Source organism: Balaenoptera physalus (genome assembly GCF_965194825.1).
Source record: "Balaenoptera physalus genome assembly, chromosome: 5".
Classification (NCBI taxonomy): domain Eukaryota; kingdom Metazoa; phylum Chordata; class Mammalia; order Artiodactyla; family Balaenopteridae; genus Balaenoptera; species Balaenoptera physalus.
This window is the reverse complement of record NC_138884.1, coordinates 77613958-77629223: the sequence shown is the minus strand read 5'-3', so window position 1 is coordinate 77629223 and position 15266 is coordinate 77613958. Positions and strand designations below refer to the sequence as shown.

General features: G+C 45.9%; 1 protein-coding gene across 8 annotated transcripts in view; it reads right to left on the bottom strand.

Annotated features, from left to right (window-relative positions):
- USP46 (ubiquitin specific peptidase 46) overlaps nucleotides 1-14646 on the bottom strand; it is a 62610-nt gene extending 47964 nt beyond the window's left edge. For 2 of the 8 annotated variants that reach the window (XM_082462322.1, XM_082462321.1), the window contains exons 1-2: nucleotides 6138-6168; nucleotides 5660-5682 (exon numbers count right to left, since the gene is read on the bottom strand). In XM_082462322.1, coding sequence (XP_082318448.1) covers nucleotides 5660-5682; nucleotides 6138-6153 — 39 coding nt within the window. In that variant the 5' untranslated portion in view covers nucleotides 6154-6168. Of the gene's footprint in view, nucleotides 1-5659; nucleotides 5683-6137; nucleotides 6180-7369; nucleotides 7868-13530; nucleotides 13620-14447 lie in introns of those variants that run through there. The other 6 variants (XM_082462323.1, XM_082462317.1, XM_082462320.1 and 3 more) reach the window with 6 other exon arrangements.
- Between the last annotated feature and the right edge of the window lie 620 nt (nucleotides 14647-15266).

Sequence of the window (15266 nt, the reverse complement as noted above, 5' to 3'; positions counted from 1 at the left end):
ATGAGGCAGAGGTCAGCTGTGAACCCGCAATCTTAATACCATCATGACTCCAACTCCTGGCTCAACAGTGCTCCTCTGCCTCCCTGCAAGCTTCCACAGGAAGGCAGTTAAAGGGCATTTTCATTCTGCACCAGGATAGCACGGCATTTCCATGCCTTATACGATACTGGGGAGAGAGAAACAACTCTGGAAAAACCCTCAACGTGACTTCACTTGATGATGTAACACAGAAGCAAAAATGCCTGCAACTGAAGAAAGATGACCTTGGGACACATAATGATCCCAAGTCACCATAGGAAGGACAGTAAACAGCAGCTAGAGCCTCTGGCTTGTAAAACAGCTCTCTTTGTGGCTAGACGCAGCATAACAAAGTCCTCAGGCAGAGATGACATTTCAACTCGAAAGGAGAACGAAGAGCTGGGTCTGTCTTCTAGCGGAAGGCAGAGGAGGAAGTATTTCCCCAGTCCCTGGATTCAGTGACCTGGAACCAAGAACCTCACTCCCAACCCAGTGTTCTGCATCGGCACCAAGCTGCCTCCTCGACGATGAGGTCTCTTAAGCTCCTACTTTACCCAAAGGGACCCTTCTCATCGTTTCCCTGAAAGGCAGCATTGGTGTCGCAGGGTCCTGGCAAAGCCCCAGGTCAAAGAGGCCAAGTCCTCAAATTTAACTAATAGGGTGATTTCAAGTACTTCCCTCATCCCCCTCTCTAGTTCGAGCTCAAGGTCTTCATCAGTGAAAAACCAGGACAGCAGTATCCCCACCTCACAGTGTGGAATCCCTGCCCTTGCATCGGTACAGCACTATCAGAGATATTTTAGTCTAATGCACTGAAACCACCCTGTAATGTATTGATTATGAAACATAAAATATAAAATTCTGTGCTCTCTTCTCCCCTCCCCAGACAGGATGGCAAGGGGAGAAAAGAGAGGGAGCAGGAGGTCTTCACAGCGGTACTGCTCAAACCATTATTGCTCTGCCCGGGAGCAAAGTTCAGAAACTGAAAACGTGTACAATGAATGGACCGGGTAAGTTTGCACCTGTCGAGTTTAGTAATAAAACAACTGGACTTGGTGTTTTAAGCATCTTTGAGGTTTCTATTCCATTTTGCAATTAATGTTTTATTGTATTTTACAAAAGTATCAGTCTGTGACAGATTGAAAATAAAAATAAAACTGGTCCTTCCCTACAGACTTTGAAAATAATTGCCAACAGCAAAACAGTTAAATGAAATTGAGCTTGTTTTCTGAAATGTGTGAATAGCTGCTCAAGCTCACTCCTAATATGAGAAATGCAAACTAAAAATATACCAAGACACCATTTTTTCCCCCACTGGCAAAGATAAAAAAGCTTTTGGATAGCACCCGACTTTGGCAAGGCTGTGGGCTACGAGAGTCACACATTTTGATAGTGGAGGGCAATTTGGCAGTTACAAATGCATCAAAGTTACAAATGCAGATCCATTTCTAGGAAGTCAGCTGACAAGATACACCCCAAAGTATGCAAAATGACGTAGGGACAAAGTTGTTCCCTGCAGCCTTGTTTGTAAAAAAACAAAGACTGGAACACTACCTTCAAGCCCATCAGTTGGGGGCTAGTTAAGTGAATTCAATATGTTCAGGCAACTGAATACTCTGCAGCCATAAAAAAAGAATGAGGATGCTCTTTATATACTAGCACAGACCCAACTCCAAGATACAAAAAGCAAAGGGCAGATCAAGACTGTTCAGTATATGCTACAAGCACTATTTGCATTTTTAAAAACTAGGAGAGGGCTTCCCTGGTGGCGCAGTGGTTGAGAATCTGCCTGCCAATGCAGGGGACACGGGTTCGAGCCCTGGTCTGGGAACATCCCACATGCCACGGAGCAACTAGGCCCGTGAGCTACAACTACTGAGCCTCTGCGTCTGGAGCCTGTGCCCCGCAACAAGAGAGGTCGCGACAGTGAAAGGCCCGCGCACCGCGATGAAGAGTGGCCCCTGCTTGCCGCAACTAGAGAAAGCCCTCGCACAGAAATGAAGACCCAACACAGCCAAAAATAAATAAATAAAATTAAAAAAAAAAAAAAAAAAACTAGGAGAGAAATATAAACATTCTTGCTTGGGTATGCATAAGATACCTCTGAATAGAAGCGGAAGAAACAGCAAATACTGCTGGATGCCAGAGACAAGAATTGGATGGTGGGTATAACTGCAACATACATCCTTTTGTACAATCTAAAATTTCTACCATGTAACTCATATTCACCTTTTCAAAAACTTTAAAAATTCTTTTAAAAAAGGAAGAAACTGAGCTTAGCCACCTCACGTGTTTTTGTTAGGAATACCTAACTGTACACCAGATAACACAAGAGGGTATGTTTATGCTTATCAGATGACTGAAAACCGTTTACTACATGATATGCCCTCGTTACCAGGAAAGGAGAAACACAGTATCCTGACTGATGATTACAGAAGCTTTGCCACACACCCTCAGTCCTGCGTCTTCCAACAGCACATCAGTCGGAAATCACAGCTCCTTCCTCCTTTTGTCCACTCCACGCACTTCCCCTCCCCGGGCCTGTCTCAGACTGGAAGCCACAGTGAGCTTACAACATGCTAGTTCATCTTCTCGGCACTGCTCACCAGGAGGAATGGCTCTCATACAGACCCAGAGACCTAACTCACCTGCCCGATGCCACAAAAGCGACAAAGTGGCAGGATCAGGATTGGAACCCGGGACCTCGGATCCCGAGATCAGGGCTCTTTCCACTACAGCCTTTGGACTCCTTTGCTCGTGGGAAGGAGGGGGCTCTACAAGAAAACTGCAATAAAATGGCCAGGCACCGGGCTAAGCGCTAGACACAAATGATGCCACTTACGCCCCACAATGCCCCAGGGAGGGAGGTTCTCTCATCACCCACATGCCATGGATGAGAAGCAGAGTCTCCGACAGGGTGGATGATGGCGAGCTCTCACGCCCGACCAGCCAGATCCCATCCACACGCTGACCTGCCTCGGGAGGAAGCTCGCCAGCCTGCCGTCCGCAAACCAGTTTAACAGGGCTCCTCCAAGAGCCAGTTAGGTGAACCACCATAAAGAACCTCTTATCTGAGCCGACGTCTCCCGAACTACAGAGCGTGAATGCCCAAGGGAGGGGAGACAATCTTAGGTGGCACGAATATGAACATTTTTAACTTTAGCAGCTACGCTTTTGATATGTATTAAAAAAGCACATAACCAGCGCATCAAACCCGTTCCTTCCCAGATGTCATAGCACAGAATGAGGCCAAATTAAAAGAAGCTGAACAGATTTAAGGACAGCTACTAAATAAATAAGTTCAGGTGGTTCTGAGATAACAATGAAAACGTGAAGGGCAACAAACTGACACTTGAGAATCACTGGTCTAAGGGAGTGGATCCAGTCCGAGGCTTTTCTCTAGAGGAAGAGAAGCTTGGGAAAACCCCAGCACACAATACACCAGAGTTCTAAATGTCACTTTATTTGTATTTATTTTATTTTCATCCGCCCTCCACTCTCCACACCACCCGGCCTCTCTCAGATGGATGAGGCAGGACCCCAGTTAGCAAAGCATCCTGAAAACTTGTATCCAAATGACAGTGTCCTGGGGTGGCTTAACCTTGGGTTGACCACAGGCCTAGTTTGCCCTGAAGAGCTCTGATTACACCTATAGATCAATTAGTATCGAATAATTAGTTTGAGCGTGCCCCCTCTCACTTTAAGTGTCTGACCTGGGGAAGAAGTTGGAGAGCTGACTGGGAGAGATAATGACCTCTTTCTAGCCCTTCACACTCAAGAAACAGTGAGAAGGGACCCCCACTTCCCCAGCACCCGCAGTCAGAACCGCACCATCTGATGAATTTTGCCTCTGCTCTTGCCCAACCTCCTTCCCCAATCCTATGTTTCCCAAAATGCCCACTAAATGTAGATGGCAGGTCAAAATGAAAGGATCCCATGGGCTCCTGCAATACCAACAGCTCTGTGCTTTGAACAAACTGAAGGAAAATGTTCATTCGCTAAAAGAGAATTATGAAAAGGTAATACGCGTGAGGGCATCACAGCTCACAAAACGCTTCCGCAGGCAAGATATCCTTTGATTCTCCAAAAAAAAAGCTGTGAGGAGGGTATTTCATCATGCCATTTTGTGTTGTAAAGAGATGGGGAAACAGGCCTTGAGATTTACCAAGCAGGATTTTAAACCCCAAAGTGCTCCACTTTAGAGCTGTATGGAAAAAAGAAATTGTTTTCCTTTTCTCCCTAGGGTCTTTTTTTTTTTTTAATTAATTAATTAATTAATTTTTGGCTGCATTGGGTCCTCGTTGCTGAACACAGGCTTTCTCTAGTTGGGGCGAGGAGGGGCTACTCTCCGTTGTGGTGCGCGGGCTTCTCATTGGGGTGGCTTGTCTTTGTTGCAGAGCACGGGCTCTAGGCGCGCGGGCTTCAGTAGTTGTGGCTCGCGGGCTCTAGAGCGCAGGCTCAGTAGTTGTGGCGCACGGGCTTTGTTGCTCCGCGGCATGTGGGATCTTCCCGGACCAGGGCTCAAACCCGTGTCCCCTGCATTGGCAGGCGGATTCTTAACCACTGTGCCACCAGGGAAGTCCCTCTCCCTAGGGTCTTAAGTGTGCTCCCCAAACCAGGAGCATCTGGTCACGAGAGAGGATGCTAGAAAAGCAAAATCTCAGCCCCACTCCTGACCTACTGAATCAGAATCTGCATTTTAACAAGACCCCCAGGTAATTCCTGCAGACAAGACAATTTGAGGAGGGATTTCCCTGGCGGTCCAATAGTTATGACTCCGTGCTTCCACTGCAGGGGGCACGGGTTTGATCCCTGGCCAGGGAACTAAGATCCCACATGCTGCACGGCATGACAGGGGAAAAAAAAAAAAAAAAAAAAAGACGATTTGAGGAGCACTGCTTTACTGCAAGGCAATCCTTCCATTCTCCCATGCTGCATCTCTTCATTCATTTATCCAATAATTATTTACTGTGAATCTACCACACTGTGCTGAATGCTGGGAAATTCCCAGTGAATAAGATAAACATAGCTCCTGCCCTCGTGGGGTTGCCAGTGTAACACAGTGGTTTTTTCAACCTTGGGTGCTGATCAGAATCAAGGGTGGCACTTAAGGAAAAAATGCAAGTGCCTAAAACCCACTCCAGACCTACCTACACCTCCATACAGTCAGAAACTGAGACTGAAGCCCTAGATGCTGCCTATCAGACAAGCTCCAATTCATGCAACTACCTTGGAGAACGATTTGACAATATCTAGGGAAGCTGCGGGTGAGCGTATCCTAAGAGCAGCATTTCCACTTCCAGGACTATATCCTGGAGAAATGGAGGCATGTGTGCAAAGAAGACAGGAACAAGAACATTCACTGCAGCACTGTTTCCAGACAGAATATTCTGGAAACTATCCAACTGTCCCTAAATAAGGGAATGAATAAGTAAACCATGGTGAAGTCAAAAAATACTGTTAAAGAGCCCTTAGAATGAATAAATAGAAAATAAATAGATGTACATGTGTCAACATATTCTCGAATATAATTGTTGAGTGAAAAAAGATAGTCACAAAGGCTATACAGTTTTACACACACTGATATACTGCTTATGGATTCATAAATAGAAGTATAAAGACATGCATGGTAAACACATACCATCTTCAGGAAAATCGTCAGTTCTAGGAGAAGGGGATAGGAAAGAGATAGGGGTGGTTAGCGGTTTTTTTAAAGTAGCATATCTAAAAAATGATCTTAACCAAATACGATTAAAGTATAAGTCTGTTAAATCTGAAGGGTTGGCATTTGGGTATATAACATATATTAAATTACATTCTTTTTTTCCATACTTTTTTGGGTGCTAATGTTTTGTGATTTAACTTCTTTAAAATTTCTTTCAAAAGCTTCACAGGGGGTGTGATATATAGCCAGGGTTGGGAATCCCTGTTATAGGAACATAAAGCAATAAAACTCTACTATTTAATACCAGGAAATACATCTACAGAATGGCAATGATCTATAGCTCTTGAAGTTAAATTACTACCTTAAATAATTTTATATAGATTTAAAAAAACCTTTCACATGGCAGATAATTTCTATAAGCTATATATTTTTTTTAGGAGGCCAAGGTTATTACCCAAGGAAAGCAACATTTCTCAAACTGTGATCCTTAGCTCACCTGCAACAGAAGGAAGAGGGAGTGAGAAGAGGAGGGAATATTTATTAAAATGCAGATTCCAGGTTTCCTGCCTTAGGCCTACTTAATCAAAACCTCTGAGGGCAGAAACCCAGAGGCTGAATTTTTAATAAAAGAATGCACCTGTGGGCACAATTCTTTCGTACACCGAAGAACCACTCAAGTATATTTTTTAAGTTAATGTTACTCATATTTTTAAAACCATACGTGTCTGCATTCAATAAGGTGACATTCATCATACTCTGAAAATCAAAATAAAGCACAGGGAATGTTTTCTAAATACTTGAGATCGTAATTCCACAAGTACATTCAAGCAGATCCTGATAAAAACTGGTTTCCTGCACCGTGTATCTAACCTGAAGGACAAAGAAATGTATTTCAGGAAGAAGAACATAACTTCATGTTGCCTTTCTAAAAGAACTTCAAAAAGCAACTGGGTAAACAAAGCTCCACAGGTCCAGCCTTGCTGCTATTCTCACCGGCAGAGGCCCCAGACACGATTTTCACCAAAGCCAAATTCGATTAAACAAGGCATGAACGATGTAACTTGAACTGAGGCCTGGCTAGCACAGTAAAAGATCCCAAATTTCCTCTCAACACTCAAGACTATCTTCTCCATTCTAGTCTATAATCCTTTTGCTACATTTTCCCCACCTTGTTATCATGTCCTCAGCCTCTATCTTCCATTCCATCCTTATCTTGCTTGACTTTTTCTTTGGTCTCCCTGATGCTCCCCTTCATTTTCCTTTTCCCTACGTGCAGACAAAACCAACACCGCAATCCTGACTTTCAAGCCCTGGAAAACTGCTCTGGAGCCCCTGGATTTAAAACAACCCGGGGCTTCCCTGGTGGCGCAGTGGTTAAGAATCCGCCTGCCAGTACAGGGGTTTGAGCCCTGGTCGGGGAAGATCCCACATGCTGTGGAGCAACTAAGCCCGTGTGCCACAACTACTGAGCCCGAGCACCACAACTACTGAAGCCTGCACACCTAGAGCCCGTGCTCCGCAACAAGAGAAACCACCGCAATGAGAAGCCCGTGCACCGAAACGAAGAGTAGCCCCCGCTCTTGGCAACTAGAGAAAGCCCGCGTGTAGCAACAAAGACCCAACACAGCCAATAATAAATAAATAAATAAATAAATAAAATTTAAAAAATAATAATAATAAAACAACCCAGCACAGGGACTTCTCTCGAGGTCCACTGGTTAGGACTCGGCGTTCCCACCGCCAGGAGCCTGGGTTCAATCCCTGGTCAGGGAACTAAGATCCCACAAGCCGTGTGGTGCAGCTGAAAAAGAAAAAAGAAAAGAAAAAAGAGAAAAAAAAAAAAAAAACAGCACAAAGGGTGGTGGAGGGGGGGATAAATTAGGAGTTTGGGATTAACATATACACACTACTGTATATAAAATAGATCACCAAGAAGGACCTACTGTGTAGCACAGGGAACTCTACTCAATATCTTGTAACAACCTATAATGGAAAAGAATCTAAAAAACAATATATATATGTGTGTATAACTGAATCATTTTGCTGTACACCTGAAACTGACACAACATTGTAAATCAACTATATCTCAATAAAAAGGTTTTTTTAAATAAAATTAAAAAATAAAAACCACCCAGCAGGGACGAAGGGAGAGAGTGGCATGGACATATATACACTACCAAATGTAAAACAGATAGCTAGTGGGAAGCAGCCACATAGCACAGGGAGATCAGCTCGGTGCTTTGTGACCACCTAGAGGGGTGGGATAGGGAGGGTGGGAGGGAGACGCAAGAGGGAAGGGATATGGGGATACAGGTATATGTATAGCTGATTCACTTTGTTAGAAAGCAGAAACTAACACACCATTGTAAAGCAATTATACTCCAATAAAGATGTTAAAAAAAATTAATAATAAAAGAAAGAAAAAAAAAACAACCCAGCACAATAAACACATGAAAAGATGTTCAGCCTCACTAGAAAACAAGAAATTGCAAATTTTAAACCACAAAGATATCATTTCACACCCATCAGACCAGCAAAACATTAAATCTAACAATATTGAGTGTCTGCAAGCATGTGGAGCAACTGAAACTCCCAAACCTGCTGGCTGGAATGCAAATTGGAGGGAAATAAGGCAATATATTAGAGTCAAAGATGCCCATTTCCTTTGACCCAGCCACTTCCCTTCTAGGTATGCACCACAGAGAAACTCTAAACAGATGCACAGGGAGACATGTTTAAAACTGTCATGGCACACACACAAAATTCTAAATCCAACAATAAAATGAATAAATATATTGTAGCACATTCATGTGATGGAATATTATACAGCAGTTAAAATAACCTAGAATTACATGTGTTTGCATGGATAAACCTCAAAATTATTTAAACAAAAGCAAACTGAGAAGGAATTGTTCAGCATTACAAACATGAGGAAGCAATACTCAAATCTGGTTTATGAATACCTACATATCTAGTAAAGGTATAAAAACATGTGATAAACACCAAATTCAGAATAGTGGTCATTGTCTGGTGGGAAGGGAATGAGATGGGGAAAGGTTCACTTGTATTTGTAGTATTTTATTTCTTCACAGGATGGAAGATACTGGGTGTTCACTCTTATGAGTCTCCATATTTTTCTGTATGCCTGAAATTTATCACCACCTAGAAAAAGGGTCCCAAGTCTGAGCTACTTGAAAGCATTTGGGGGTTCTGACAGTGGAATCAGAACTTGATGGGGACTTCCCTGGTGGTCCAGTGGCTGAGACTCTGCACTCCCCATGCAGGGGGCCCGGCTTCGATCCCTGATCAGGGAACTAGATCCCGCATGCCGCAACCAAGACCAGGCGCAGCCAAATAAATAAATTTTTTTTTTTTAAAAAAGGAACTTGATGGGCAGGAGGAAGGTTGAACCTACAAATGGAAAGCTTAGAGAACCAACAGGGTTCCCCTCTCACTCTTCAAACTATCCATGGCAAATAATTATGCTCAGAATTGTGGTAAAATTCCATGGAGAGCACTTACGACGTCCCCAAAATTCGAAGCCACAATCCCAGAACAGAAATATTCCAAAAAGCCTTTAGTGCCGGGGCTGGTTGCTGACACAGAATTTATTTGCCTCAAGAAAACGTTTTTGCTGGTTCATTTTGGGGTGGCCTATTCTCTTAAAAGATCAGCAAGGCCTTTCAAACCCTTAGACTAGCATTTGGTTCCACCACAACTGAAGGTTTATTGTAAGAAGTTACATTAAAATATTTAGGCCAGAAAAGTTAACTAGACTAAACGACACTATTTTTTTACATCTCTCCCAATCGATTTGCTTTGGGCTGGCTCCATGGGTAGGCCAGAGATAAAACCACCAAGAGATACCTTTCTGATGATACCACAGAATTAAATACCATCATAAAACCTCAACTCATTCAAACTAACTAGACAGACTGGGGCAGGGGGCAGGGGGAGGGGGAAGACGTGAACTAGACAATTTTCTCTTAATTGCTCAAGAGAATCAAAACTGAAAATTACTTTCAGTTACAACCCAAACACACCAAAATTCCACATTAATGAAAAATAAATAAACAGGTTTTATTGTTTGGGTGAACTGGAACACACATAGTTGATATCCAGAAAATGGTATCACATTAATTCTAACTAAATATTGTCATTCAGCTTTGTTTTCCCTTACGATTCCAAGAAAAACAAAGAAGAATCTGTAGACCTAATTGTCAGGTCCTAACCCAACACAAACCTCCATATTAGATCTGAGAGGCCAGAAGAACAGAATTTTTCTTTAAACATTAACCCATGCCACCTCAGGCTGCAATTTCTAAATCTGACAAGTATCAGTGGAGACGCTCACACATGACCTTAACCTCTCCGAGCTGATATATTAAACTCAACTTACGATGTCCAATTATCTTTGACAACGGGAAGGAGTAACAGTAATAGAGGAAGAAGCAAGTTATCTCTTCCAAATTTTGAGATTTACATATTTTTAAATAACTTAAAAAATTTTTTCAACTATTCTCAAAACACTTGCCTCAAATAAGTAACTGACTTACCGACATAAAGTGATCTCTATAAAAATCCTCTAGCTTTGTTACAAATGTTTACTAATTTTACTTCCCCTTCATATCAAGGTGACTTCATCTATTTACAAGAATTCAAATCTGGCACTCATAGTGGTGTCCAATAATATCCTGGGGTTGTTCAATGAATGCTGAAATGGTAGTATCTGGTAAATTCAACACACAGTTTTAAACAAAGTAGTTAGCCACTCAAGTAAAGACTCCAGAAACTACTACTCACTAAGAAGTTTTTGACAACCAAAAATATATATATATCAGTTTTACAAGCTGAGGAAAAAAACTAAGGTCCCAAGAAATACAACAATTTGTCCAGAGGCACCATTAGACTCAGGTTTAGCTGGAGAGACACCCAATGGCACAGATTCCAGGTCTAAGTTACGCTGACTGTAATCATGTCCTCATATAAAATAAAAAAAAAGTCAAACTTGAGTCAAATGCAAATTATACTACAGAAACATCCTGCTGTGTTCATCAGTCCACTGAACCGCTTCTGAGATTTTTGTTCAACCTTTATCCCTGCGGATACCACACTGTATTGAAATTGTTTCATCTTTACCAATGTTTTACCCACAAGATAAGAAACCACTGAGCTCCTTGGGGACAGGGGCTCACCTCATTCAATTAAGTACCTGCACATAATATGTGCCAACACTAATACAAAGGTCCTCAACAGATGGCCACTTTCAGGAACAAAATGTAATCTATTTGACACACAGCATTTCTTCCATGGCACATCTTACAGCGCTATTAACATGTGAAATTAAGATTTGATGATTTAGGCCAATTTGCATCAGTACAAGTCACATTTCTAGAGGGCACATTTGGTTTCTCCTAACAAATGCTTCCTCTTTAGAAAACTCCTCAGGCTCTTCAAACAGAAAATCTATCCCCAAAAAACCTTCCATTTGTAGGGCCATAAAAATATGTAGGAAGTTAAATCCATTGGTCTGGACAAAAATCAGAGGATTATCAACAAGGAACATTTCCTTATGCTTGGTAGCAGCTAGTACATTTTAAAAATTACAACACACCAGCCAAACAAGCTTTACTATCTCTGAACCAGACATGCTGTGTGGCTAAGCTGACAAGCCCTAAGCAAGTTGATCAAGAATCACTATGGCAGGAATTCACACGAAGTGAAATTAAAACAAATGGGAACTCGCATTAAACTGCGAGTGGACTATAAAACTTCAGGGGGGTAGGGGACAAGTGGAGGGATGTGAATATTTTCCACAACCCCTGTATCTAAAACTGGCACAAGAAGTGTGGGGAAAAGAGAAGGTGTTTATTTTTCAATCACACAAAGGATTTGCGACAAGGTTTTTCCTGCTCTGCTGGGTCCTTTCTTGCCGGCTGGATGAAACAAATCCACTTCTCAATGCTAGGTCTTGGTTTGTACAAGTCTTACCTAGAAGGATGATATCTTTTAACACTCTTTCTGGACACACATCAGCCTGTTTAAAATATGCCAAATGACCTGTTTAAAAAAAAAAAAAAAAACTGCCACTCATTCTTACTATGACTCAGACCAGCTGGGACCAAATGGAGTTGGGAGTGGGAAGGATCAGTAAGAGCCCCAGAGAGAAATGAAAGAAACAGTGAGGAGAGACCCATAGGAAACCTACCTGGAAACAATTCATCATCAAGTGAAGAATCTAAAGAGAGGTCCAATGAAAATGTATGTTTGATCAAGTGAAAAGACAGCAGTCTCCTCATCACAGAGCCTCCTCTGTGGGAAGCAAGACTGGGAGGGGCCAGGATGACCTGAGCAGCCTTTTATAAGGGGCGGAGTTAAGGATTCCCATCCCAGCCTGCCTGTACTGCAGTCAGCTTGGTTTGCATAAATGAACATGTGGATTATCTTAGTGGCTGCTTCCATCAGGTACAAGAAGACATCAAACCCATTGTCCTTTAAACCATTGAAGATGACATAATAATGAGAAAGATGATGTTGATAACAACTGACACTCAATGAGTACCTGCTACATACTAGGCTCAGTAACTCATTTAATACAAGAGTCCCATGAGGTAGGAACCATTATCATCCCCTTCTTATAGGTAAGGAAAGTAGCAGAGAGAGCAACTTGTTCAAGGACAAAAAGCTAGTATATGTTAGAAGCAGGTCACTGAACCCAGGAAGTCTGACTTTAGAGCCCAAGCTCTTCATATCACTTACTCCAGGCACAGTGTCCATACAGAAACGTAAGACCCCCTAGTTATGAATTATTGGTTCCTCACCTCACCTGGGTGATGACCCTAAATTTGGTGCCTTTTTAGGGACTCCATAAGAGGCGCCAACTTTCCAGACACAGTGCTAGCCCGCTCCTCTCACGTCCTCCCTGCAGCTTGCCTCCCTGGCCAAGTTTTACTGGAAACAGGTTGTGACATTCTACTCAGGTATGCCAAGAAGCCCCAACTGCACTGAGGGCCAAAAAAAAAAAAAAAAAAAAAAAAAAGCAGGGGACTGACTTCATCTTGGGACATGCTAGCTCTCAAGTTTCCAGCCTGCTTCAATACAGAGAGGTGTCGCCACACACAAGCAGGACAGGAACACCACCAAGAGCTTCGCTGCCCTGTAAGCCCGAGGCCACCCCAGCAGGCACAAAAGAGAGTATTGGAGATGCTCTGGTTTCAGAGTTCCCCTCAGGAGCTGGTCTTAGCAGACAGAGAGACGGAGAAGAAAGGCATCATCTTTTCACTACACCAAGCAACATTAATGCCACTCGACAGGAAGGAGCAGGAGACCTGTCTCTGTGTGGAGAAGGAAGGAAGATAGGAAATGGAAACGTGCCAGGAGCCACTCACCACATCTGGTCCTGCACCAATACCTTTGCAGCTATCACTCTGGGAAGGCCCAGCATCTGCTCTGCCGACCACAGCGGTAGCCGTGTCCAACGGTGCTGAAAACTGAAGCCAGCACCAGTGGGTTTTGATTCCACCCCTGAGCTAACACATGGCTCCTTAATGCTCCTTTCCCATGTGTTAATCTTGCAACAGAATGTGGGACAGAAGATTTATAAAGCTTGGTGATGGGGGAAGGGCAGCCAGATCACCTTACTCCCAGGCTTCTCAATCAAGCCTCCTCAGATTCCCTTTAGTGGCCTGTATTATTAGCTTCAAGGGAGGTTCCCCCAAACTGTCATTAAAAGAGCATGTGTTCCATTCAGCCGGGGGGAGGGGAGACTTGATGGGGGGCGGGGGAACCCTGGAGAGCCAAGGCAAAGCACACACTCTCTCATCCTGCACAGGAAGGCAATGCCTTACTCCAGGGGGCGAGCTGTGCTCTCCAAGGCTCTGACAAGTAGAGGTACCAGCAGGATGCACCCTGGGGACTCAAGGGCTGGAGGCTGTTCCTGCAGAAAATGAAAACGAAGGGAAAGCAATGGGAGAAACCCAAGTTAAAGTGATCACCACGTCATGGACCCAGTCCAAATCGGAGCCCAGCAAGGTCCCCTTGCTGTGTCCACGCCCACCAGTCCGCGCTTGGGTCTACAGTGGATCAGGCAGGATAATCCTGGAGACCTCCTCCACGCCCCCAGCCGGCCCCACCCTTAGGGCCTCTAATTGTTACTACCTTATAACCTTGTCCCCCTTTCACAGATGGGAAAACTGAGGCATCCAAAGCAAATGCCGTGCTTTCCTAAACCAGGTAGAAGTTCACTTCCCTAACCACAATTTTGCACTTTTTTCAGCTCTATCACATTTCAGATCTCACCAGATACACCTATTGCCTCTGCAAAGTGAATCTTAAATACACTTTAAGGAGTTAACTCAAAAATGAGATGAGGGCGGTCAGGGAGTCTGGCAGGGCTTTATCTGTGGCAAGGACAGGATGGGTGCCCCCCCTCCCACCAGCTTCTCCTCCAACCCGGTCCCCCGGGACGTCCGGGTTCTGCCTCCCCCGCAAGACGCTTCCACCGCAACCCGAGGGCGGAGGCGCAGCGGCTCGGCCCGGGGACCGGCAAGCGGGGTCCCCGGTCCCGGGGCCGAGAAGGGGGCGGGGGGCTCGGGGCCGCGACCGGCCCGCCCAGCCCGGTGGCCGGGAACTTCTGGCGGCGCCGCGCCGCCCCCGCCGCCCCCACCCCCACCGGCCGCCGGGCGGGCGTGCGGCTCGGGTTTCCCTTTCTTCGCCTCGCCGCGCCTGGGGCGCGACCCCCAAGGCGGCGGCGGCGGCCACTCACCATATTACAGATGGAGGCGATGTTTCGGACAGTCATTAGTCTAAAGGTTACAGCGATCCCGCACCGCCATCTTTATAAGGTGAAAACAGGACCGGCCATGGTGGAGCGCTCGCGGGGAGGCCGGGCGCGGCGGCGGCGGCGGCGGCGGCGGCGGCGGGGAGGCGGCCTGGGGTCCGGCTTTCAGTTTGGCTGGGAGAGGGAGGCCGGGAGGGAGGAGAGGAGGAGGGGAGGGCGGGGAAGGCGGGAGGCGGGAGGCGAGAGCGGAGGGGCGGGGAGTGGCGGAGCGAGGGAGCCTGGGCCGCGGCCGGCGGCGCCGGGAGGAGGGGCGGCCCGAGCGCCGCGTGCAGCCCGCGCCCCGAGCGCTCCCGCCGCGCGCCCGGCCCCGACCCGGCCCCGGCCCCAGCCCCGGCCCGGGTCCACGCGGCTCCTCCTCCCTCCTCCGCCCGCCCGCGCCCCCGGCCACCCCGGCTCGGCCTTTTTCTTTTTCTCTTCTGATGTCCTGCTTCACTCTGAACGGGTTGGAATGCGCGGCCAGGCCCTCGCTCGCGCGGCTGCCGCAGGTCCCCCGCGCGGACCCCGACGCGTCGGCGGCCTCCTTCGGTCCGCGGCACCGCCCGGGAAGCAGGGACCGCGCCCGCGTGGGGTGTCGGCCGGCGGAAGGGGCTGCCCTCGGGCCGGGGAAGCGAGGCACGTCGCCGGGGACAGGGGGCCGCTTTCGGTCTCCATTTGTTCTTCTTTCCTGCCGCGCGGCCCCCAGCAGCCCCGGGTTTTTATGTTTGGGCGAGTGGAGGAGGCAAGGGGTAGGGGTGACTACATCCA